General features: G+C 47.4%; 2 protein-coding genes across 4 annotated transcripts in view; one reads left to right on the plus strand and one right to left on the minus strand.

The window, feature by feature from the left end:
• Thap4 (THAP domain containing 4) overlaps positions 1-26662 on the minus strand; it is a 40623-nt gene extending 13961 nt beyond the window's left edge. The window contains exons 1-2 of one of the 3 annotated variants that reach the window (XM_036172820.1): positions 26458-26658; positions 22792-23921 (exon numbers count right to left, since the gene is read on the minus strand). In XM_036172820.1, coding sequence (XP_036028713.1) covers positions 22792-23921; positions 26458-26534 — 1207 coding nt within the window. In that variant the 5' untranslated portion in view covers positions 26535-26658. Of the gene's footprint in view, positions 1-6281; positions 6373-22791; positions 23922-26457 lie in introns of those variants that run through there. The other 2 variants (XM_036172821.1, XM_036172822.1) reach the window with 2 other exon arrangements.
• A 273-nt stretch (positions 26663-26935) lies between these two features.
• The window catches only part of Atg4b (autophagy related 4B cysteine peptidase), a 33598-nt gene continuing 33398 nt past the window's right edge, over positions 26936-27135 (plus strand). Inside the window, exon 1 of the mRNA XM_036172823.1 lies at positions 26936-27053. Coding sequence (XP_036028716.1) covers positions 27044-27053 — 10 coding nt within the window. The 5' untranslated portion in view covers positions 26936-27043. The remainder of the gene's footprint in view (positions 27054-27135) is intronic.

The raw sequence follows: 27135 nt of genomic DNA on the forward strand, positions 1-27135 counted from the left end.
TCAGGCATCAAGAACATGTATGTACACACATACATGCAGGTAAAACATTTTCACATAAAATAAAATATGTAAATGCCATACAAAACTTTAATTTATTATTTTATTTACAAACATATTTGCGTGTCTATGGGAGTACAGCAGGTCAAATTCTGGACCTCTTCGCTGGATCACACCCAGGCCAAGCTCCCATCTACTCCCATATAGTTAGGGTGCTGAGTTAGCCTCCACCTCTCAGTTGAAGCCTCTACCCTAAGGGGCAGAGGTCAGCTGAAAAACACTCCAGTGAGGCTTGTGACCTCAAGCTGTTCCAATCCAGGGCATAGAGAACATAACACACAGGCCCTCTGCAGAAGTCAGATGAGCCTAGCAGCATCCAAACTACAAGGGACTGTGCATGGAGAAGTGTGGCTGGGTATGTATGTGGGCAGCCATGATGGACATGCGACATCTTGTCACTGTGCTGAGGAAATACCAGTTTTCCCTTACAGCTCTTCTCACACACCCACTAGAAAGCACACATGCAAGAAAGTCCTGTCAGTTTGTTGCCTATAAGCATGCTAGAATCTCTCATGCATGATTAGCATGTCTATCCTATGTATGTATGTGCTGTGAGCGCCTGTGCCCACAGTCAGCCCACAGTCTTTTCTCCACTCTCCTTCCCCTTTATTTTGCTCCCCGTGTTGTGAGCCTCAGGCAGGATAGGGATGATCTATGTCTGCCCCCTAGGGTGGGAGGCTGGCAACAACAGGCCGTTCAGTCTCCTGATAGGGCATATTCAAGACAGGGCGAGGCTGTGTAGTAACCCAGGGAAACACCTTGGCTTCCTCGGGGAGGGCTCAAGCACCTTCTCAGGAGGCAGAGCTGCACGAATGTTCACACCTGGTTCTAGTCACATACTCCAGCTCCAGACCCAGATGCCCCTGCCCAGAACCAACTATGCCCGTTCCTATTCCCAGTGTCCTCTGTTGCCCCTCACCTCTGCCTGGCATTGCCTTTATTTTAGACCTCCCTGCTGTGGAATAATCCTGTACACTGTAAATCATGCTGTGACTGGTTTAATAAAGAAGCTGGCTGGCCAATAGCTAGACAGGATACGGTTAGGTGGGAAAACCAGACTAAGGACACTGGGAAGAAGGGTGGAGTCGGAGGAGTTGCCAGCAAGACACGGAGGAAACATGAGGTGCAAGATAAAGAGAGTTAATGTCACATGGCAGAATGTAGATGAATATAAATGGGTTAAGTTGTAAGAACTAGTTAGTAATGTGCCTGAGCTATCGACTGAGCATTTATAATTAATGTTGAGTCTCCATGTCGGTTACTTTGGAACTGGTGGTGGGAAAGAAAAGTCCGTCTACAGCCCCTGTTAGGAGTCACTCAGCTCCTCCCTCCTGGAGTTCTCCTGTCTCAGTCATTACTCCAGCAGAAACAAGCTCAGCAGCACCTTCACCCTGCTTCCAAGGGAGGATGATCCTCAAATGTCAGGTGAGAGACTCGGACCAGGAGAGAGAGGAAAGGTATGGCAGGAGAGAGCTGATCCTGCTGTTTCTTCCCTCCAATCTGTCTGAGGATCTGTCTGGGATGCATAAAGTCAGTCAGCACCATTGCTGCCTCTTCCAGGGACTAAAATAATTTAAAAGGGGAGGGTGCTCACTGCTAAGCATGACAATCTGAGTTGGATCCCTAGAACCCACATAGTAGAAGGAAAGAACCAACTCCCCCAAGTGGGTACTGGATCTGAACTCAGGTCCTCTGGAAGAGCAGTAAGCACTTCTAACCACTGAGCCATCTCCTCAGCCCCTTTGGGACAGGTCTTACTATATGACTCAGGATGACTACATGTCTTTCTGTTCAGCTTCCAGAGTGCCTGGATCACAGGTTTGAGCTACCAAGACTGGCTACTATACTCTTAAACTTCTGAGCAAGGCTGTTGCTTCTGCAAGACCACTCTCCATAAATCCAAAAGACCAAATGGTGAGATATGAGTAAGCCTAATTCAGGGAAGCTGAAAGATGAAGCAAAACCACAGAGCAGTCTAGTTAGGAAATGTTCTTCATAGTATTAGGCACTGAGCTCTTGGTCCCTGGTGGATGTTTGGGGAGGTTTAGGAAGTGTGGCCTTGCTGGAAGAAGTCTGTCACCAGGAGCAGGCTGAGAGCTAAAACTAAGGCCACTTCCAGTAAGCTCTCCTTTGTGCTTCTGGCTGAGGATGTGAGCTCTCAGCTTCCTGCCCTGGCCATTGTGTCTGCCACCTCCTGCCATGAAAGACTGCTATCCCTCTGGAACCATAAGCCCAAATAAACTTTCTTCCCTAAGTTTCTGTAGTCATGGTGTTTTATCGCAGCAATGGGAAAATAACCAATATACCCAATCAGCAGCCAAAGGAGTGTTAACAGTGAAGATACGGAAGCCCAGGCAAATGGAGCAGAGCTCCTTCAAGGGAAGACGTGCTAGTGTTTCCCAGCACAGATGTGGGCAGAATGCTAGCCCAAACGAACAAGAACAGTCCAAACTATGGGACACAACGACATAGATTAAAAAAAAAAAAATTAATTTTTTAAAAAGGTGATAATGGAGCAGGATCCAACAACAGCTCTACCCCTAGTCACAGGTCCTACAGAAATTAAGAACCCACCAAAGTCAGACTTAACTGTCTGCAGCAGCATCATAGCCCAAAGTAGGACTCACATCCAATGCCTGCTGAGTGAGACACAACACAGCATGTCCAGACAATGTCCAGACAATTTCAGTCATAAAAACAACTAGTTACCAACTGTACAACACAGGTAAACCTGGGTGAAAGAAGCAGACTCAAGAGCAGGTTTTACCTGGTTCCACTCTTGTGAAATGTCCAGGGCTCCCACTACAGAGAGAAAGCAAGTCAGTGTTTCTCCATGGCAGAAGGTAAAGGGTCAACTGACAAGACCACAAGGAGAGAACATGGGTGCTAAGTATCTTGTAGCTGACCTTAGCTTCCAGTACCCCATGCCTGCTGCAGACCTGAGGTGGCCAACTCTAGCACTAGAGATGTGGCTGGTCCAGACACATCCATAGGCTTCTCAAAACCCAGTCCAGAAAATAATTTCAGTATTTCAGAACTTTAAAAACTATTGGTGATAGCTGGGCGGTGGTGGTGCATGCCTTTAATCCCAGCACTTGGGAGGCAGAGGCAGGTGGATCTCTGTGAGTTTGAGGTCAGCCTGGTCTACAGAGTGAGATCCAGGACAGGCTCCAAAACTACACAGAGAAACCCTGTCTCAAAAATCCCCTCCCCCCAAAAAAAACCCTGAAAACTACTGGCCACTTAGTGAAATGACAGTGTTTTGGATAATGAAGTCAAAATAATTACTAAAATTAGTTATACTAGTTCCCTTTTACCTTCTTAAAGTGGTTATTAAGAAGTTTAAGTGCCAGGTGGTGGAAGCACAAGCCTTTAAACCCAGATGTCTGTGAGTTCAAGACCAGCCTGGTCTACAAAGCGACTTCCAGGACAGCTAGGGCTACACAGAGAAACCTTGTCTTGAAAAACAAACAACAGCCGGACGGTGGTGGCACACACCTTTAATCCCAGCACTCGGGAGGCAGAGCCAGGCAGATCTCTGTGAGTTCGAGGCCAGCCTGGGCTACAGAGTGAGATCCAGGAAAGGCGCAAAGCTACACAGAGAAACCCTGTCTCAAACAAACCAAAAAAAAAAAAAAAAAAAAAAGAAAGAAAGAAAGAAAAGAAAAACCAAAACCCAAACCAAACAGTTTAAGTTAGGGGCTGGAGAGATGGTTCAGTGGAGACCCGAATGACCTCACAGCCCAGGACAACTGCTGTCATGCTGGGACACAGCTCCACTGTTGGAATATTGCTAACTTTAGCATCTCAGTAAATCCAGAAATATTGATTTTGAAGAAAGAACAACTCACTTTCTGAAGACTTGTGAATGTAAACAACCGGTGGTATGAGTCACATACTCTCGTCCTGGCTGCCTGGTCCACTAGTTAGTCATAGCACTGTTGGGTGTGGTGTCCAAAAGCCTTCAAGGTTTCAAGTGCTGGCAGCTTTAGCTGCTCCCTCTATGTAGACTACTGTGCTCCCTCTCCCTACCCATCCCTCCTTTATCCTTTCCTCTTCTGGGTAGGGACTGAAGAGTCCCTGGCTATTCTGGACCGATCTACATAGCCCTCAGCTACACCTCGGGAGAGGGTTCATGCTGTTCAGAGTCATCCTGGGAACAGGTTCCCAAAGCAACAAGGCTACAGGAACCACCCACTGGGGAAGTATTCAGTTACTAGCTCAACAAAAGCAAGGGGAACCAAACAGCAGACCCTGACATAAAATACCTGTGAGAGCTAAGTGGGCATGGTAAGGCACCCATGAACCCAGGGCAGGAAATGTGCTTCTGCAAAGCTGGGCCAGGCTGAACCAAGCCCTCAGAGTGAGCAGGTTTTCATGGAGAAGCAGGGCTGGCTCCTGAGTGTCTGCTTACCCTCTCTAGATACTGTGTGGAGGGGCTGGAGAGATGGCTCAGTAGTTAAGAGTCTGTTTTGACTCTTCTCCCAGAGGACCTAGGTTTGATCCCAGCACCTACACGATGGTTCAGAACTGTCTAATTCCAGTCCCAGGGGATCTGATGCTCTTTTCTGGGCTCTGCAGGCACTGCATGCATGTGTTGTACACAAATACATGTTGACAAAACACTCATACCACAAAAAAGAAAAAGAAAAACCAGGTGGAGACACTTACGGAAGCATTCTGATTAAGTGGGAAAAACAGGTTATCACAAAGGGACAGATAGGAAGAGGGAGGCTGTGGAGAAGCTGGGCACGTGGATGTCCTAAGCTGTTAAGGAAGAAAAAGGGACAGGAATGTTGGGGGAGTCTGAGGAGCTGAATGGCTAAGACTAGGTAGTCTCAGCAGAGAGCAAGACTGGCAGGGGCTTGGCCTTTGGGCCTCCAGGTCTGAGGCGCAAGTGTGGGTTCAGTGTGTCCTTTTCAAGGACACTGCAGTTTGTTCCTTCTGGGCTAAGGGAACCAGCATGACCAGGTTCAAGCAGAGGTCCTGTCTCACAGGAGCTTTGGGGGCCTGGACAGGGCAGTGATTAGAGAGGGATGTGGAAAATCAGCAAACTGCAAATCCAGGGCTGGCAGGACAGAATTATCAGAACCAGAAGTGAGAAAGGGCATGGGATACCACAAAGTAAAAAGTGGCGGTGTCCCAAGAGAGGGTGGGGAGGACACAAGGAGAGGAAGGGGATGGGAAGGAGGGCAGAGTAAAGATGTGTAGGTCACAAGGGTCTCAGGCCGGCTAGAACCACTAGAGCGGCCTGCTCAGCAGATGAGCACCTTGGCATGGTTTGTGCATCTACCTGAAAAGAAGGCAGGAGAGACTGCTTAGTGCTACAGCTTGCTGCCTTGCCCAAGGTCTGGCTAAAGCCCATTAAGCAGTGCCTGTCAATCATTGTGACCTGGGAAAAGGCACCTCAGGCTGTGGCAGCCACTTTATAAACAGGAGTTCAGCAGATCCTTCTGGAGAAAGAACTGTACCACCAATCCTGTGGATTGAAGGTTCATGAGTTGGTCTGTGACACTTGGCAAGTGAAAGGAACCAGGACCAGGAGATTCTCTGATGGTGAGTGGGAAACACGTGACTGGAAATGAAGGGCATACCATCTTATCTACACATCAGGCTGCTCAGAGTGCCAAGGTGCACAACCCATGAGTACAGTGTAGAAGAGACTGAAAAGCGGCATGTCACCACTGAGCACTGGCTCCACCATTCAGCTCGCTGTCCTTAAAGGATGCCAATTTGGACAAGTGACAGCAGGTGGGCACTAAACAACCAATGCTTCCACCCTGGCAATAAACTTGGACTACCCTGGATGGGCTGGCTCGCTCTCTCTGCTCCTCCACTACCCCTGATCCCTGCCTGGAAACTGCTGCCAGCCCTGGCCATGCTCCTTGCTTTCACTGAAGTGTGGGCAGGGGGTGAAGACACTCAAACCATTCATAATCCAAACACCCAGTTCCAGAGCCTACATGTGCTGAACCCATCAAACTAGAGCCTCAAGAACTCGTGTTTCACTGTACATAAATTCAACTTCATAGGAAAATAAAAACAAAACAAAAAGTCTAACAAGCTAGTCTATTTGTAGCTTTCAGTCTCTTAAAAAAAAAACAGTCTGGCTTTTCTATGAACTTTCTTTTGCTTTAATTTTTCTTTTACTAAAATCTTAAGCTGCAAAAATAAAAATTTAAATTTTCTACAATAAGTGGCCTAAACATTGAAAGCAGGCTTACCCATCCCTAAGTTTTCTGAACTCCGACACACTCCGTCAAGGTTCCTCAAGGTTATTTTCTGCCAATTGACGGGAAATGTGTGCACCTGGCTGTTATGGCATTGCAGGAAATGAATGCCAATCCAAAGAGAGCACTCTGGGAATTGTAGTCTTCTATAAAAGACTGAGTCTCGGAAGAACGTGGAAAACAAAGAAAGCCTGGGGGAATGGCAGAAGTTTAGAGCTAAGGGAGCTCTGGAGACTGAGCTGCATCTTAAGAGTCAGAATCAGGCCAGAGAGTTAGCTGTCCATCCAGAGTAAGGAGTGAGGCCCCCATCTCTGGTGTTCCCACTGGCTGGAGCTGAGGGAACCAACTCACTAATCAGAAAACACAGGAGGCAGGCATAGGCTCCTGACATACTTTCTGTCTTCAAGAATGCTGTTCTGCTTAGCTTAGCTTTGAACATGGAGGTTTTCAGTCTGGCAAGTGGGCCCTGGGGGCTGGTGACAGGACAAGGTTAGTACACTTGCTGGGACCTGGGGACAAAATCCTTCATGGTTCTTACACTCACATCCCTGCTGTTAGCAGTAACTGTTTCCTGGTGTGGCAAGCAGAGAAAACGACATGAATCATACAGTACTGCAAAGTTCAAAAGAAACAAGACAACAAGCAACCCAGCAGAGGCCGGCTGCTCAGAGCACCGAACCAGTGAAGAGAAGCATTCCAGCAGGAGGCGCAGGGTCTGGGTCCCACTAGCATCAGGACAACAGCAAGGTCCAGTTGATCCCAACAGAAAAGGGCACACACAGAAACGGGAAAACTGGAGAGGAGGAATGGGAAATAGATACTGCTAGAGAACTCAACAAAACATATAAAACGGGCGCTAATATTATTCTCTGCAAAGATTATGTGTAATTATCTAGTTATTCCTCTAATATTCCTATTAGAATGAGACTCTGATAAATGGTAAAGTTTTTCCTTTTTTGTTTTTTGTCAACCTGACACAAGCTAACATTATCTGGGAAGAGGAACCTCAGGTAAGAAAACGCCATCAGGACACCTGCAGGAAGTCCGCAGGGTATTCTGAAACAAACCCCTTCCTCTCCAAGTGGCTTCTGCCCATGGTGCTTTATCACAGAAGTAGAAAAGTCAGTAGGTAAGTTATTAAAGTTAGTAGCTTGCTCACATATTAGCAATAACCAAATTTAACAATGATAAGCTGGGCGGTGGTGGAGCATGCCTTTAATCCCAGCACTTGGGAGGCAGAGGCAGGCAGATCTCTGGGAATTCGAGGCCAGCCTGGTCTACAAAGCAAGTTCCAGGAAAGGCACAAAAGCTACACAGAGAAACCCTGTCTCAAAAAACAAAACAAAACAAACAACAACAAAAAAAAGATAATTTCTAGCCTCAACTCTAGAAGTAAATGGCTGTAGTATGGCGGTCTATCCCTGTAACCCCAACGCTTGGAAGATAAAGGCAAGAAGACCACCAGAGTCCAGTCTGAGCTACACCAGGAGCACCAGGACAGCCAGGATTACATTTCTATTTAGAAATGGGAGAGGGGAGGTGGGAGGTAGGCATGCCTTTAGTTCCTGCACTTGGCAGGCAGGGGCAGGTGAATGTCTGTGAGTTCAAGGCCAGCCTGGATTATGTAGTGAGTTCCAGGATAGTCAGGGCTATCTATGTATAGAGACCATGTTTGAAAAACAAAACAACAAAAAAACAACCCAAAAAACCCACAAAACAAACAACAACAAACAAACTGAGATGGGGGGGGGAGAAGGGGGTAGAGAAGATGGAGAAATAGTGATCCTTTTCCATCTTACAGGAACCAAGTCCACTGGCAGCTTCCTAACATGGAATTACAGCCCAGATCAATGGTCCTGGGTAGAAACTATAGCAGAGCTAGGTGGTGGTGGAGCATGTCTTTAGTCTCAGCACTGGGAGGCAGAGGAGGAGGATCTCTGAGTTCAAGGCCAGCTTGGTCTACAGTGCGAGTTTTAGGATGGCCAGGGATACATAGAGAAACCCTGTCTCGAAAACCCAGATAAATACAGAGAAAAGGAAATTACAGGAGGTAACAGGTTGACAGGAACTTCAAGTGACCTGCATGATGTAGAAGGTAGAGGGGCAGGCCTGAACCTGCTAGGGGCTACAATCCTGAGTTCCTGACCCATATTTTCAAGGAAGCCTACCTGTCTCCAGGAAAACCACTAAGTTCATACTATGAAAGGCAAAGGAAAAAAAAAATCACTTCATGTCTCTGATAGGGTGGCTATTAAGAAAGGATTCTGAGCTTTCTCCCTAGAGTTACTGTGCAGACAGACTTTCTGGGGACTTTACCTAGGGAAGGACATTCCTTTTATGTTCCCTTCCTTTTCACCCAAGAGGCGTTGTAAAAAAAGGTCACAAACAGTTGCGAAGGTCAGGGCTCAGAAACACAGGTCACTCTAAGTCTGAGGTCAACCTGTCATTACAGGCAGCTGCTCCCTACACCTCTTTCCATCCACAGTGCTCACAGCAGAAAGAGTGTCGGGAGCAATGGAGTGTGCTAGAGGTTCTGGAGAAACTAAAGACAAAGACAGGCGTGTACAGAGCACCTCCAGCCACTGCAGAAATCAAGCACTGTCTAACGGTTAGGCACGCCCATCTCTTCAGTTCCTGCCCTCTGATACACTACACCACCTCTCAGAGGTAAGCGGGTATTTGGGAGGACATTAATTACTCAGCCATATTCCTGCCCCAGCCCTGCTGACCAGGTCCAGACTCAAGAGTCACAATGCTGCCATCCCAAAGGTATGAACTAGAGTTCCTTTCACCCCACACCACAAGAGAAAGGGGCTACTTCCTTCTGGGAGCCTTCTCCACACTCAACACATGACGTAGGGTGTGACAGCTTGTACAAGTGAGTCCACACACTGTAAGGACTCAGACCGCTTTCCCTCATTCCTTTCCAGCCCTGGCCTTCTCCACAGGCTGAGTGGGAGGCAGCAAACCATGTGGCTGCCATATTTGCACCTGCTATTCCCCTTCCTGACAGACTCCTTCAGGTAGCCAGGCTCTCACTTCTCCAGGACAGTGAGTTCCCCTTTCTCTAATAGCTCATTGGTGGCCCTACCAACTAGATGGGTTTAGCTGTGGCGTGAAAGCACATTTTATCTGAGGACTGCAAGGCCATTTCTTCACTCAGGGTGTTTAGGAGTCAGTGTGGTGAAGTAGGGTCTCAACCTGCCACATGGGAAGAGGTCCAATACACTAAAAGGGCTTTCAGGGCAAACCCTGCCCCCGCCACCCCCAGGAGGAGTTATGGTAGGCCTTGTGTCCTCTATCTCCTCTGATCCACTTCCAAACTAGCTAAGTTTGACCCCCAGACTCTGAAAAAGGAAAAACAAAACAAAACTAACCTTTCTTTCCTCTGTAACAAAATCTGGTCTTTAAATTCACACCTAGACCAAGACTGCTGGCCACTTAATGGCACTGTAACTGTATTCTTCAACTAGGTCTCTTTTGCCATAGTGTAGGACTCAAGACTCTTTATATCCAAACCTTCATGGCCTTGTTATAGGATCCTCAGATCTGAGAGGGATATCATATGTGTCTCACCAGACAATTATTATTATTGAGACAGGGTTTCTCTGTGTAACAACAGCCCTGGCTGTCCTGGAACTCATTTTGTAGACCAGGCTGGCCTCAAATTCAACAAAGATCCTCTGCCTCTCCAATGCAGGCATTAAAGGTATGGGCCACCACCCCCGCTCACCAGTTTCTTTTACGTTAGCCCCTGCTCAATCTCTGGCTTATCAAACGTCAGCCACCCTTTGCCTTAATAACTCTGCTCCAGTAATCCAGGAAGCCCATGAGGTTTTTTTTTGTTTTGTTTTATTTTGTTTTACCATGAAAAGTCAAGGGGAAAAAAAATCCCATGTCCACCTCCCACTTATTTCTCCTCCTTCTTCCTTCTCTGCTTCAGCAGAGCTCCCTCTGAACTCATAAGGAACCTGGATGACTACCTCTCTAAATATTTTCTACCAACACCAATGAGATCATTTCTTTAACCTTAGTCTGTGTAACAAGCTTGACCCCTGACCTTTCTGGCATCATATGGCCCCTCTCACTGTTTAAGTTAACCTGTGTCTCTGAGATTCTGTTAAGGGTACACTGACTAAATGCAGTCTCTCCTCCCTGCCCTTCTACACCCTCCCCAATTCCCCCTTTTTGGAAATAGGGTCTCATGCAGCCCAGGCTGACCTTGAACTCACTAAGTGGATAACCTTGGACTTGTGATCCTCCTGCCTCCACTTCACAAGTGCTGGCATTACAGACCACGTGCCACCAGGACCTGGCCCATTTATTCCAAGCTGGACACTGAACCCAGGCCTTTTACATTCTAGGCACACTTTCCACTGAGCCACATCTCCAGCCTGTTCTGAGTTGCGGAGTGTCACAGCGCTTTCACGTAGCTGCTTCCCTGGTCCTGCTCTTGTCTGAGTCTGTCACTTGGTGTCATTTTTTATTCTCCTTTAGATACATGTTATGTGATGTGTTTATGAGACAAAGTCCCCATAAAAGGATTGAATTCAAAGGGTCCTGTGAATAGAAAGAACACATATAAGCTTAGTCCTAACTCCTTTTAATTTGTAAGGTGTTTAATTGATGAAATAGTGAAGAGCGTTTGTTGCTCTTGTAGAGGACCCAGGTTTGCTTTCCCGCACCGACATGGTGTTTCACGACCATTAGTAACCCTAGTCCCAGGGTGTCCAAGCCCCTCCTCTGACCTCTCAGAGTGGTAACCCCCTTCTCTGACTTCTGAGTCTGGTGAACATACTTACGTATAGGCAAAACTCATACACATGAAACAACTAAATCTAAAAAAAAAGTTTTAAATCTGAAAATTAGTTATTTTAAGTTTGTAAGAATAAAGGGTTAATTTAGCACTATAAAAACAATGCCGCCGGGAGGTGGCGGTGGTGGCACACGCCTGTAATCCCAGCATTCTAGAGGCAGAGGCAGGAGGAGCTCTGTGAGTTCGAGGCCAGCCTGGGCTACCAAGTGAGTTCCAGGAAAGGTGCAAAGCTACACAAAGAAACCCTGTCTTGAAAAACCAAAACAAACAAACAAACAAAAAAACAAAACAAAACAAAACAAACCCAAATAAATGAATAAATGAGCCGGGTGGTGGTGGTGCACGCCTGTAATCCCAGCACTAGGGAGGCAGAGGCAGGTAGATCTCTGTGAGTTCGAGGCCAGCCTGGTCTACAGAGCTAGTCCAAGACAGACTCCAAAGCTACAGAGAAACCCTGTCTTGAAAAACCAAAAAAAGGGCTGGAGAGATGGCTCAGTGGTTAAGAGCACCGACTGCTCTTCCAGAGGTCCTGAGTTCAATTCCCAACAACCACATGGTGGTTCACAACCATCTGTAATGAGATCTGGTGCCTTCTTCTGGCCTTCAGGGACACATGTAGACAGAACACTGTATATATAATAAATAAATTAATTTAAAAAAAAAGAAAAACCCAAAAAAAGAAAGAAAAAAGAAAAGAAAAACAATGCCAAGCCCGGTGGTGGTAGCATATACCTTTAATTCTGGCACGCAGGTGGATCTCAAACAGGCAGATCTTTGTGAGTTCAAGGCCAGCCTGGTCTTTAGAACAAGTTTCAGGACAGCCAGGACTGTTACATAGAGAAGCCCTGCCTCCAAAGAAAACCAAAGCAAACAAGCCACCAGATTACTTAGGTTAGATATTAAAAATTTTAGCCACTAACAGTTGTTTGTTTACCTTTTAGCAAGACCTTTTTCTGTAAAAACAAAAAGTGATCAGATGTGGCCTGAGTCCAGCTTTGTTACTGCAAAAGAAGAGCTTACATTCTACCAGGGATTTTATAAACGAAAGTATGACAGAAAGAAACAAGTGTGGGAAAGAGATAGAAAAGGTTGTATGTCCAGAAACCTTTCTGATAAAAAGTTAATAGTTTTGAATAAAAAAAGGTTTTGGCCGGCGGCGGTGGTGCATGCCTTTAATCCCAGCACTCGGGAGGCAGAGGCAGGAGGATCTCTGTGAGTTCGAGGCCAGTCTGGGCTACAGAGTGAGTTCCAGGATAGGCGCAAAGCTACACAGAGAAACCCTGTCTCGAAAAACAAACAAACAAACAAAAACCAAAAAACAAAAAAGATTTTTGTGGGGTCATTGAGATGGTTCAGTGAGGCAAGGTGCTTGCTGCCAAGCCTGATGACCTGAGTTCAATCTCTGGGACCCACATGGTAAAAAAAAAGAACTGAATCCTACAAGTTGTCCTTAGACCTCCACATGTGTGCTGCTGTGCATATACACGTATACAATTTAAAAATAAATGTAATAAAAACTTTTCAAAGGGAGGACTTATGATGTTTTATACAAACAATTAGCACCTAACTAGTGTCAGGAAACAAGTGGTGTTATAAGATTTACTACCAACAAGACAACCCTCCTCTTACCCACTCAAATATGACCAGCCCAGGAGACTTCTCTTAACTGCTCTAAAGTAGTCATTTCCCCTCAGGGAGCTATTCTTTATCAAAACAAAACAAAACAAAAACCCTATTTTTATCCCCATTCCTTGGGCTCATCATTTCTAGCACACCACCTAACATCATGAAACCCTGAAATGAAACAAGGGCTTCAGAGACGGGCCAGTAGGTAAAAAGTGCCTGTTACCAAGCCTGGCAACCCAGCTTGATCCCTGGGACCAACTGTAAGCTGTCCTCTGACTTACTTCCACATGCGTGTGACATGCTACACACACAACATAAAAATAATTTAAAAATGCTTCTAATTCTGAAGCCAGTGAAATCGCTCTTCAGAGGCAAAGAAGAACTCTTTTTCAAATAAAAATTGAGGAAATGTATTCCAAATAGACCTTAGGTTAGAAACTCAAATCCAAATTAAAAAAAAAAAAGAATCAAGAGTAATGGATGCAAGATAAAGTCTCTCTTCTCTTTTTGCCACACTTAGGGTCGAACCCTAGTTAGGGCTCTGATTTTCTTAACCTTTTTTTTCTTCTTTTTTGAGATAAGGTTTTACTATGTAGTTCAGATTGACTTTGAACTTGTATCTTTTTGCCTCACACTCCAGAGGCTGAGGCAGAAAGTCAAGCTCAAGGTTTATGTGACTGCATAGGAAAAGCAAGGGAAAAAGACATGTTGTGCCAACACTTAGAAGCCAAATGAGCTTCTTAAAAGGTGGTGATGGAGGAAGCCTTTAATCCCAGCGCTTAGTGGGCAGGGGCAGGCGGATCTCTGAGCTCCAGGCCAGCCTGGTCTATGGGTAAGTTCCAGGACAGCCTGGTCTACAGAGGCATCAAGACTAAACTACCAGGCATAAGAGGGTATTCCATAAAAATAAGTCTCAATGGTCACAGAAGTGAAGGAACCAGACTTTAAGGTGAGTGAGTTCTTAACAGCAGAGCACTGATATTATGGGACAAAGATGACAGGAATGTTGGAAAAGCAGACAGCAATGACCTCTGCCAGAAACGGGCAGATCCAACAAGGGAAGTAAACATCAGTGACGGAGGGCCATAACTGACATTTATGACTGCTCTATCCAACAACGAACTGCATGTTATTCTCAAATTCATAGGATAGTAGCTAAAAAAAGATAACCTCCTAGAACAAGAAACAACCAGACGCAAACATCAGCAAGGCTAGAGGTGGGTGCCTAGCCTCACTGCCCTACTCAGCATGCCACCTTCTCAGGACCTCCGCATATTTGCCAGCCCAGCTCTAGGAACGTCTTTCTGGACTCATTACAGAGGCAGGGGTGATCAAATCATCAGTCTCTGGTCCCCACCCTCACTTGCATCCAACCTCACTTCCATCCGTCCAATCACACGGTTGGTTCCTGTGGTGACCTGCCTTACCTGTCAAGGACAGAACACATTAGCACAAACTCAGGTGTGACTGGCAGGCCTCAACAGAAGATGCTGTTCTCATCCCTAACACGCAGTTCCAAAGGAGCTCTGTGCCAGAATATTTCTTATTGTATCACAATAACATGTGTGGGTGGGGAGAAGCCAGGAGCTTTCTCGCTAAGCTCAGGACCAATACAAAGATGCTGCTTATGGCCACTGCTTTTTAGCATTGTCCCGGAAGTCCCAGCTAGTACAAGAGAAGAAAAGGAAATATACAGAGTAAGAAGGAGAAATAAAAACACAGATTGGGAAGCCAAAATAAAAGTGTCCTTGCCCATCAATTATCTGACTGTAGAAACTCAGGGAATCTACAGAAAACTTCTGGGAATAATGTGCAATTATATTATAGCAAGGGTTTAGGATACAGTGTTATGTATACATGTGCTACCAATAAACAACTGGAATTTTATAATTAAACCTAAAATAAAATTCACATTTGCATTAAAAGGGAGTATTAGGTATAAATCTAAGGAAATATTTATGCACGCATTTTAAATATTTACTTACTTAGTGTCATATGTGCGTATGTCCATGAGCACCTGCGTGCCCCAGTGCACAACTGGAAATCGGGGACTACTTATGGAAGTCTGTTTTCTCCTTTCCACCTGCAGGGTCTAGGGATGAAACTCAAGTCATCAGCCTTGGCAACAAGTACCTTCGGCCTCGGCAATAAGTACCTTTACCTGCACAGCCATCTTAATGTTCATAAACTATGCATAGGTTTTGAGGGAAAGTACCAAACTAGGTAAATGATAGCACAGAACGTAGATAATGAAGAGGCACCTTGATCTAGAGATGCAGCCCGGGCCTGGCAGAGTGCCACCAGATACTCAGGAGACAGTGACAGAATGGTTGTACAGAACACGTGGGGAGGGTCGGGGCATCTGAAATAGTTAACACCACACTAAGAGCAAAGCTGGTAAAGCATTCCACTTCCGGTCTTACTACAATGCGACAGCAGTGATTACCTTGGGCCACAGACTCAAATGTAAAAATACAAAGCTGTAAAACTCCTGGAGGATACAGAGAACATCTAGGTAACCTTGATTCAGCTAAGAGCTTTTACAAGTCATAACAAAAGCATGACCCACATAAGAAGAAATTGATAAGAAAGAATGAGCTTCTGGCAGCCCACTCAGTTCAGATAAGGAAGAGCTCCTTTCTCAGGGAAAAATAGAAAAATAACACAAACAAACAAAAAGCCAAAATGAAACTAAATAAAAACCAAAGTAAGTTGAGAACCTGTCCTTTTCATGGGGTCTTCTAAACCCCCAGACTAGCCTCACACTCCAGGCAGCCCTCCCGCATGAGCATGGCCTCCCACTAAGCTGCACTTGGAGCCCTACCTTTGATGAGCCCTTTTAGACTGACAAAATCAGTACTTAACAGGATGCAGTAGTACAGATTTGACCCTGATCTCTAAAGAAAGACCAAAACAGTCCTTGGCAAACACCTACCATAGTAATGGTCTACAGGCAAGGAACCCTGCCAAGCCAGAAGGGTGGGATTTCCAGTCCACCATCTCATACACACTTCTAAGACAAAATGAAGGATAGGTTGTAAGGAACATTTACCCTGGTTTCCACAGGCCTGGATTTGTATAACAAACTGTCTCTTTCGTCCCTGTTTCGGGGTGGGAAGGGGGTAGTGCTGAGCAGCAGAACTTCCAGATTTCAGAAACAGACTGACTTCATTCAAACTGAAGCCTTGGGCTGGAGCTGGCCCAGTGGTTAAGAACACTGGCTGTCTTTCAGAAGAGCTGGGTTTAGTTCCTGGCACCACAATGGTGGCTCACAACTGTTTGTAACTCCAGTTCCAGAGATCCAATGCCCTCTTCTGGCCCTGGTGGGCACTAGGCATGCACAGACATACATGCAGGCAAAACACCATACATATAAAATAAAATGAATAAAAAATGAAATTAAAAACTTCCATGGCTGGGGACATTGCTGGGGGTAGCATGTGCGTGGCAAACGCAAAGCCACTGGCTCAATCACTGGCGCCTCACCAACCAACCAACCAACCAACCAACCAAGAGAGAAACTTCCACTCTGCCAAAACCCACTGTTAAGAGAACAGACAGATCAGATCGGGAGAAACTTTATCTTTGTGAAATACCAACTCATGCAAGACATATCTGAACTACACAAAAAGCTTATACAACTCAACAAAAGGGAGAGAACAACCTAATTACAGATGGGCCTGCCTGAGAGCTGGAGATTCACCAATCAGTAAAATGCTTGCCTTGAAAGGGACAGCCAGAGTTTGCCTGCTAGAACCCACACTAAAAAACAAACAAACAAAAACAACCAACCAAAAAACAAAAAACTGTGTGTGGTGGCACAATTGTAATCTCAGTAGTCAGTCAGCCTAGCTTACTGTGTGTGTGTGTGTGTGTGTGTGTGTGTGTGTGTGTGTGTGAGAGAGAGAGAGAGAGAGAGAGAGAGAGAGAGAGAGAGAGAGTGAGAGAGTGTGAGTGTGCACAATGGGATAGGAGACAAGAAGCCCTTCAGTCAGCTGCCCTGGAGTATGCAGAATGGCAGAAACAAGAGACATCCTGCCTTGAAAACTAGGTAGATTGGGAACTGACTCCTAATAATTGTCTTCTGATTTCCACACATGCACTGTGGTATGCAAGTGCCAACACACACACACACACACACACACACAATCTCTCCCTCCCTCCCTCCCTCCTTCTCCTCTCCTCCTCTCTTCTCTCTCTCTCTCTCTCTCTCTCTCTCACACACACACACACACACACACACACACACACACACACACACGATAAAATGTAGAAAACCAGAACACTAATAATTGTAAGATGAGCAGGGGCAGTCAGGAGGGACAAGCAGGCAATGACAGAAAACGTTACCCTGATAGGCCCCTGACAACTGCAGACATTTTCTGGGAACCAACTTGAAGTCAGGGTCTGAGAAGCTGGAGGAAAAGCATCCTGTTCCAGGAGAATCTGCCATACTTAAGGAGGGCAGTCTGATCCAGCCTCAAGCCCAGATGCTCCATTTGGCCTAACTGTTCATGAGTAAAGGGCCTGGCTAATAAAGATTAACGAACAAACTTATCAATAGCCCTCTTCACTTCAACCTAAGAAGGGACCAAGGCAATCCTCCTCCAGTGAAGGAACCATCTAAGCAGAGACTAGTCATAGCAAGAAACCAACAGCAGGTGTGCTGGCAGGCCTGGGTACAAGGGAGTCCTCTCCCCAGAACTTCCAGAACTTCCTGCTTTCCCGCAGCCTCCTAGGCCTGGGAGTAGAGACACAGCCAGAGACTGCTTGACCCCTGTTCACATGCATCCAACTTCCAGGCTGCTGGGCTGTAAGTCTCACACCTCCCCAGGGCCTTCCGTACAGGGGCCTCACCACTGAAAAGCAGGCCTCTCACCTAGGCCACAGCCCTCTAGGCTACTGTCCACTTACTATTCCCCCTCAAGGCTAACTGGTTTTTAAAAAAGCAACTGTCCCTGACCTTGTCAATGCTCACATCTACACTACCCCACAACCCCAGTGAGCCTGGAGACAAACAGCCACCCTTTCCACACAGCCCAGAGCCCCTTTCCCTCTTAACCCCTTCTGGAAATGGGTGAAGCCAGCTCAAACCCTCACCCAGTCCTTCACACACTCTGATCTCACACCTCAATTTTAGGCTGGGTCCTGTTTGGAGCCCTGGGCCGGTACCTGAAAGCATCATAAGCCCAATTCCCCTCAGCAGCCTGTCCCAGGCCTTGGCTCCAGGGGGTGAGGAGGGACCGTCCTCCCCTAAGACACTGCTTTCCTTCTCAGGCCCCAGCCAGTGCCTGTCTGCCACTTCCTGTGTCTCCAGGCAGCATGGTCTCTCTACACAGCAGAGGGCAATCCTCTACCCCACTGAGTAACGCTGCCTAAGACCATCCCATCCTTTTCCAACACACAAGACAGAATGAGAAACAACAGAATTCCACATTTGAAAACCCGAGCTTTTAGGTCCGAGAACACACAAGAGTGACAGGACCACCGGCAGGATCAACAGGCAACGCTCTACACGCTCAAGGCCAAAAGAACTCTTACTACTCTGGAAGAAGGGCAAGTTGTGGCTAGGCAACCAGAGTAGAACTGGTGCAAGAGGCAGCACAGTCCAATTCCTTCAAATCAGACCAAAGAGCTGCGTTTACATTCAAGGGAAGACAAAAACAAACCCGTCAATCGAACTGGCCCTCTCTCAAAACTGCACTACAACGTGAACTTAAAATAAAATAAATTACCAGGTACTGGGCTTGATGGCGCACGCCTTTAATCCCAGTACTCAGGAGGCAGCGGCAGGTGGATCTCTGTGAACTGGAGGCCAGACAAGCTCTATCTAACAAGTTCTAGACAAGCAGTGAGAACCTTCTCAAAAACAAAGGGCTAAAGATATGGCTAGGTGACTAGGAGCACTTGCTCTTCTGGAGGTCACTGGTTCAAATCCCAGCACCTATGTCTGATCGCTCACAACTGCATGCATTTAACTTCAGGGGATCCACTGTCCTCTTCTGGCCCCTGCTAATAAATTTTAAAAAAACAAAGAAACAAACAAACTAAAAACTAAAACACAAAATCCTATAAACCACTAGATATTTCCAAAAAGGGCAAACTTGGATACATACACAGTGGTGAACAAAGTAACCAGCAGAATTAATTTTAACATTAAATATTTAATGGTTACTTGAAGAGGTAAAAATACAAGCAGTACAAACCAAAACCCTACACTACCTGACCTGGGGAGCTAATACATGGTAACTGATCAGCTCTATACAGTCACAGAAAGATGAATGCTACATATAAATGCATTCACATATTATATAAATGAATATATAAATATACATATTTTCCTTTTTGAGATGGGGGTCTCATGTAACCCAGTATGGTCTTGAAATCTTGACTTTCTTATCTTCCTGTCCTGAAGGCATGTGTACTACCACACCCAGAATGACATGTTTGTTTTTAAGACAGAGTAACAGACTGGGCATAGTGGCTCATGTTTGCAATACCAACACTGAGGCCAATAGAAGGATGGATGAGTTTAAGGCTGCCTGGGTTACATAGTTGTGTTCCTAGCTAGCTAGAGCTGTAGTGTGAGACCATCTTCAAACCAAACATATTAACAACCAAAAAGGGAAAGGCTAACAAATTAAAAAATAAAATTTCCAACTTATTGATAATGATAATCGTAAGTGATTAAAGTACTCTATAGAACAACTCTTAAAGTCAATTAAAATGCATTTGTAAAATAACGCGACATGACAAGAGTGATATATTAAGGGCATAGAAATAATAGGTAGTGGGTGTGGTGGCCCACACCTGTACTCCCAGCACTTGGGAGTACAAGGCAGGAGGATCAGTAGTTCAAGGCTAGACTTAGCTACACTGTAAGAGAGGAGAAAGGAAGGAAGGAGGAGGAAGCCTTGAACTAGAAGCAATGATTTTAAGTCTCGAGGCTCCAACTACTCAGAGAACTGGAGGTTGAGGCAGAACAGAACATTGGAATGAGGCCTGAGAAACAAAGTGAGACTGAATCTCTAAATAATAAATAAATAAATAAATTTTCAAAAAAGGTCTTTACATGAGAGAAAGGTTTTCTGTGATCATCAGGAAGACATACACACCTAACAAGGTTTTGGAATCTAAAGCAACAGTTGACAGATACTGGCAAGTGTGTGGTTCAGGTGTGTAATCTTGGGAAGTGGAGGCTAAAGGACAGCCTTGTGTTCAAGGCCAGCCTGGGCTACATAGTGAGATCCTATCTCTAAAGACTAACCACAACCAGTAACTTGACAGATGCACAGGAAGACACAGGCACCTCCAGGCTGGCAGGAGGGTGTTCAAGAGAGTGCCTCACCTTTCTAGAAATCAGCTGATTTCGGACCTGAGCAGAAGTTAGGCAAGAGCTCTGCTGACTCCCACCAGGCCCATGGTTGCAGTCTCAGCCCGAAGAGAACAATGGAAGCAGCCAGCGGAGAGGAAGGACACCTTCTTCTGAACTCAAGTCACAAGTAAAGACACTTGCTGACAAGTGTGACAACCTGAGGTCAAACCATTGTGCCAGCCGCAAGGAAATCTCGACATTTTTCAAAAGCAGGCTTAAAGACAACATACCATTAAATCTCATTAAAATAAAACTGAAAATAACTCCAAAACATATCTCCCCTCTACCAACCTATCTATACTTCGGAACCATCACCACCATTGAAATAGCTCTAGGAGATGACAAAGTATTGGTGACTAATGAGTATAACCTAAAGCAAATCCAGAATGGGCCCACAGGTAGAAAAGACTCACAGCCTCAACCTCAGCTTTAGGTTAGGAAATTTTGTAGAAGCCAGAATAAGTAAAACCAAATCAAGGAGAAAGAAACAATATAATAATAACAAGGGAAACAATGTAGACTGAACCAGGGCTAATGGTTCAGAAACGTCAGCACTAGCTGGGCATAGGAAAGCAGCATTCTGGGTGAGAATTTACAAAGGCAGCACACCTAGATCAGCTCCGGACTGGGCTGCTCTTCCTAGGACACACCGAAACTCTCACAGGCTTCACTGTCTCGACAGGTTCAAGGCCCTGGAAGGTTTGCTCCAGCAGACAGGGCCCTCATACCTGTACTGGCAAATGCTGATACAGACAAATGTGACCGGAAAAGTTTTCCACATGTACTGAACACTATCCACACTATCCTCACTCTGTAAGGAATACCTACAAATCCAAATAATTTTTTTTTTTCTTTTTGGAGTCCTATCATGCATCCCTGGCTGACATGGACCTATGTGGACCAGGCTAGCCTTGAACTCATAGATCCACTTGCCTCTACCTCCTGGGTTCTGGGGATTAAAGGTATGTGCCACCATGCCCAGCCTAGAAATCAATTTCTAAAAGTAAAATAAAGGGCCAGGTGAGAGGGCTCAGAAAGGAAAGGCACTTGCTGCCAAGGCTGATGACCTGAGTTCAAGTCCTGGGACCATGTGGTAGAAGGAGAAATAACGCCACAAGATTGTCCTCAGATCTGCGTATGTGTGCCATAACACGTTCCTGACCCCCATATACACACAGAATCAATGCAATTTTAACAATTAAATTTAAAGAAATAGTAAAACATAGCCAATTACTATTTAAAACTTACACACCAAATTTTTAAAACACCAACAAAGAATAAAATTTGGGAGGTATGTAAAAAGTTTTTTTTTTTTTTTGAACTCAGATAAATGGTAATCCTCCTGCCTCAGCCCCCCAAGTGCTTGAAGGACAGGCATAATACAATAAACACTTGGTTTATCTAGCACTTAGTCTTTATAGAAGAGGGCCACCAAGATGGCTCAGCCAGTGAAGGCACTTGCTGCCCAGATGCCCTGAGTTCGATCTCAGGGACTAACTGGTGAGAAGATGAGAAGGGGCCCCTGAAAGCTCTCTGACCTTCACTCACATCTCACTGGGTAGCTCAGGCTGGACTTAAAAACTCAATCTTCAGCATTCAGTCCTGGGATTACAAGTATGAGAGACCACACTCAGCTTTCCTACACACTTGAAAAAGAGTTAGTCAGCCAGAAGGTGGTGGAACACTTGAATCCTACCACTCTAGTGGCACAGGCGAGTGGATCTGTGAGTTCAAGGCCAGCCTGGTCTACACAGTGAGATGTGAATGAAAGTCAGAATAGAAGACAGCGAGAGCAAGATAGTGAGACCCTGACTCAAATCCCAGCCCAGCTCAAAAAAAAAGTATCTGTCTGTTTTACTTTCCTTAAGATCCTTCCTCCTTCAATGAAAAGCCTTTGAGCCAAGCATCTGAGACCTTGCCTTGCTGACTTTATTTTTTATTTTTGTTTTGAGACAGGGTTTCTCTAGGTCAGTGGCTATCAACCTGTGGGTTGTGACCCCTTTGGGGGTTGAAGGATTCTTTCACAGAAGCTGTCTAAAACCATCAGAAAACAGATATATGCAGGGCAGTAGTGGCGCATGCCTTTAATCCCAGAGCTTGGGAGGCAGAGGCAGGTGGATCTCTGAGTTCAAGGCCAGCCTGGTCTACAGAGAGTTCCAGGACAGCCATGGCTACACAGTGAAACCCTGTCTCAAAAAACCAAGGATGAGAAAAAGAAAAAAGAATAGACAGATATTTACATTATGATTCATAACAGCAGAAAAATGACAGTTATGAAGCAGCAATGGAAATAAATTCATGGTTGAGGATCACTACCTGAAGAACTAACTGAATTAAAGGGGCATAGCATTCGTGGTTGAGAACCACTGCTCCATGTAGTCCTGGCCAGCCCGGAGCTAACTACATAGAACAGGCTGGCCTCGAACTCACAGATCCACCCACCTCTGCCTCCTGGGTACTGGGACTAAATAAAGGTATGTGCCACCATGCCTGGCTACTTACGATACCAAGTCTTCATGTACACAGGCCTCTCCTGTGACTAGGTCTCTATACCCTGGGCTCCCTGGCCAATGAGCGCTCTCATGAGATCACAAGGGACGTGTAGCCCACAGAGACCAAGCACACGGCAGGAAAACCCTTGGGAGTCAGAGTATGGAAGGCAGGGAGCACACTGGCTAAGTACTGACCGTGGCTGGGGGGCAGCAGGCCACTGAGGTAGGGGAGGTAGGGGAGACTGGCCCTCCTCAGCTCATCCAGCTTCTCCTGCAGCTTGCGAACCTGGCTGTCGGAGCGGCTGACCCTCTGGCGAAGGCTCCTGAGCTCCCCATTCTTCTTCTCTACCTGCTCCCGCAGACAGCACACCTGGCTCTTGTTCTGGCGAGCCGAGAAGCAGTAGGAGTGCAGTGAGTCGATGAGCTTGCAGGCCCCTGAGGCTGACAGGATGACCTCGTTGATGGACATGGGGCTGGCATCACTATGCTCACTCTGCACAGCTTCTGCAGCTGGCTTTGGGGTCACATCAGTGGGAGGGGCGGAGGGGCTCTGGGAAGCCTTCTGAGGGGTTGCTGTCAGCGAGGAACTCGGGGGACTCTGGGCCACACTATTCCCACTGCACCTTGGCTCCATATCTCTCTTCGGCCTCTTTCGGTCAATGGGCTCACGGGGTACAGATGGCCTCTCTCGAGTGTGCTTGGAGGAGAAACTGTAAGAATGAAGTGAGCCAATGAACTTGCAAGCTCCCGATCCTGGGGGTGTAAAGTCGTCCATGGAGATGCCGCTCTTGTCTGCCCCGCCCGCGTCACCAGAGGAAGAGGCCTTCTGGTGGTCAGCCTCTGAGGCAGGCACTTCTGCTTCTTCCCGGCTGCTGGCCAGTGGGGCGGCCAGTCCAGGTCTTTCAAGGGACTGCCCCTGCTCCTGACTCACAGCACCTGGGGTGGCCTCGGGGCTTGAATCACTCTGTGGAGAAGCTCGCTTCAACTTTCGGGTCTCAGGCTTGGCCATGGAGGTATCACTTGAGGGCAGTGAGGAAGCAATGGTTCCTTTCCCTGTCGCCGTGCTTGTGTGGCCTCTCATGGTCCCTGTGGTCTTCCTCCTGGCATGGCCATGGCCTCCAGCCCCCCTCTTCTTCTCCGACAGGTGGAAAATAGAGGGCACAGCTGTGGGCTTCAGCAAGCGATGCTGGTCCTCCAGTCTCTTGGAGAAACTGTCTTTGGTAAAATGCTCACTACAGAGGAACGAGTACTTCGTGGGAGTCCAATTATCCCTCTGAACGGCTTTTAACCACTGGATCAGTCGTTTGGAATCCTTTAGGGGGAACCTGCAGGACAAATAACAAAGTGCTTAGCATTACTGAGATGCCTTTCTCTAAAACTATCATCGATAAAAGCAAATCAAGTATTTTTGCAAGCATCTAAACCCATATCGATGTCATCCACTTAAAAACTCAAAAGGAAGGTTGGGGATTTAGCTCAGTGGTAGAGCACTTGCCTAGCAAGCGCAAGGCCCTGGGTTCGATCCTCAGCTCAAAAAAAAAAAAAAAACTCATAAGGATTTCAGGACCACCTTGCAGGTCATTACTGATCTTTCAGCTTTCACCCTCAATATCTGACTCCATGACTAATTAGGATCATACTTCAAGAAAGCCCTACTGTATATCTTTTAGGACCCTGAGTTTATAGGGTAGAGAGGAAAGAAGGATACTCCTCCTGGGTGTGGCAGATCACCCTGTCACAAAGGATGCTCAGAGACAGCAGGAAACAGCTTTCACAAGTGTATCACTGACCAAGTCACCCAGTACCCCAAAAAGCAGGATAAAGAATACTAAAGTCTTAATGAGAAGCCAGGTGATAGAGCTGGGAGCAAGGAACCAGGAAATATCTCAGAGGCCCAGCCAAACAGCCACAGCTGAGGCTTAAGTAGCTACAGGTATAGAGAACAGCTTTAACATAAAGCCCCAAAGCTCCAGCCAGGCCTAGCGGTGCAAGTCAGTCATCTTGGTTACTCTCAAGTAAGAGGACCACAAGTTCAACATGTACCCGGGCTACACTAAAATAAAATAAGTTCAAGGCCTACCTGGGTAACTTAGTGTCTCTTAAAAAAACAAAAAAAAAAAAAAACAAGAGCCAGGTGCAGTAGTGTATCCCTGTAATTCCAGTACTCAGGAAGAGAGAGAGGGCTGACTGAAACGTCAGCGTCATCTTTAGCTACATAAGGCCAGCTTCAGCTGAAACTCTGTCCCGGAAAAAAAAAAAAAAAGAAACAAAGGAAAAGGAGCTGGGAGTATAGCACTTGGAAGACAGAGGCAGGCGGATCTCTGGGAGTTCAAGGCCAGCCTGGTCTACATAGTGAGTCCCAGAACAGCCAGGGCTATGTAGAAAGCCCATCTCAAAAAAAGAGCAACAAGTTGTTGTTGGTAGTTCATGCCTATAATCCTATAACCAAGCACTTGGGAAGCAGAGGCAGGAGGATGGCCACAAGTCTGAGGCCGGCATAGACTATAACAGTGAGTTGTAGGCCAGCAAAGCTATTCAATGAGACCTTGTCTCAAAACACCAAAAACAAAACACCCCCAAAATAAAAATGGTAAGTTTATGTTGTCTATTATGTAATAACAGGAAAATTAAAAAAAAAAAAGATGCCTATCTAATAACATACTTAGTAATGTCTTCCCTCATCTAATGAAGTTATTTAAGGATCACTTACTAAGGCAGGATCTGTAGGGTTGGCGGCCACGATCAACTGCCCAGAGCTCCACCTGAGGTCTTCCAGCCCTCAGGAGGCAGCTGTGGACCAAGACTAGCCCTAACAGGATGACCTGGACATTCTAAGCAACGTGACCTTCTAACCTTATTTCTCAATGTTTTGTGAGCTTGATTCCTAAGAGTTTCCCCGCCCCCAATTCGGGCACCCCCATACCGGGTTAGACCATCGGAAATGCCAGCAGCAGTCCTTGCTACTCTGCCTCAGTTCCGAAAACTGTTAACAAAACTTCTGGAACACGTTTTAACGGGAATTGTTAAGGAAACATTCTGGGTGATTTGTCAAGGCTGTTTAACGTTACTAGGTTTTGTTTTGAACCAGACCGTAAAGACCCAAGACTTAATGGAACCCTGTGAACTTTCAACAGGCACGTGCCATGCCCATCTTCACATTTTAACACCAAGTCCTCAGAGGTGGCACGATGTGCAAAGTGGCTTCTAAGGCCGAGTCCCTTCAATCGCAGTTCACCCCTGTAGAAAATCACAGGAGAGGACCAACTGAAATCGGGGGAGTCTGGAGAGCCTTGGGAAGGCGCGGCCCGCCCCGGGGCCACCCGAGAACCGTCCCGAAAGCCCTTCCTTCCACGGTCCTCCCGCCGGCCTCTGCTGGAATGCAGGATGAGGGAGGTGTTCAGTGCCAGTGTCCCGGCCGCAGGACCCCCGTGGAAGAGCGATGAGGGCTATGGATGCAGGAAGTAGAGCTGCGTGCTCCGGGCCGCACTCCTGCCACACACCTCCAGACGGGGCTGTCCCGCCGAACCTAAGAGCAGGATTAACCCGAGAGAGCGTCCTTGCAGGACGCTCCTGAAACTGGCAGCGCCAGCCCAAATCAGTGCGTCGCGTCGCGGGTTGCTTGGAGGTGGCGGCGGCGGGGGCCTCGGTCCGCTTTACCCGAGGCATGGCCGCGCTGGTCCCCAAAGCCGGCGGTCCGGGCCAAGGTCACAAAGCTCCACGACCCGTCCACGTCCCTCAGTTACGCTCGGCTAGCCGGCCCCCCACTCCGGGTTCCCCAAGCCCGGTCCACCGCGCGGCCTCAGTTTCCCCGCGGGCCCGGCCCGGGCGGGGGCGTGGCGGACCCGGAGGCTGGCCGCGTACCTGTGGAAGGAGACAGCGCGCTTCTCGCCTTTGCCCTGCCTGTTGGAGCAGTTCACCGCCGCGCAGCAGATCACCATTGCGGGCCTCGGTCGTGAGCGCCGCCAGGCTCCGGTCCTTGCCGCCCGCCCGCTGGTCCGACCCGCCCCGAGGGAGCGCGGCGACACAGCTCGGGACGTGGGCCGCGGCCGAGCCGTACGGCAAGATGGCTGCGCGCTGCCGCCCGCACCACGCTGCGCCCGGGCGGCCGGACCACGGCGCGAGCGTCGCGGCCGCAGCGGGCGGCGAGTCCGTACCGAGACATGCGCGGGGAGCGGTCTGTACGGAAAGATGGCTGCGCCGGACGAGCGCCGCTCGGGCCGGCTGCAGGGTGCTTGCTCCGAAGTGGCGGCGCGGGGCGGGGCGCTTGGGTCCGGTCAGGGAACCACATGCGTCGAGGCCCCGCCCCCGCGTCCCCACCGCCGTACGGCGAGATGGCGACGCCCGCGCTTCCGCTGCGCCGCGCTTGGCTCCCGCGGCTTCCCGTCGCGGTGTCGCGCAGTCGTCCGTCGGAGCGACACTACGGTCAGTCGGCGACCGGACAGGGAAGATGGACGCAGGTGAGGAGGGCGGGCGCCTACCCTGTCGCGGGCGGGCTCCTGAGGCCGCCCGGTGGGGCGGAGGCCGGTGTGTTTAGCGGGG

The sequence above is a fragment of the Onychomys torridus genome, chromosome 23 (assembly GCF_903995425.1).
Source record: "Onychomys torridus chromosome 23, mOncTor1.1, whole genome shotgun sequence".
Lineage (NCBI taxonomy): Eukaryota > Metazoa > Chordata > Mammalia > Rodentia > Cricetidae > Onychomys > Onychomys torridus.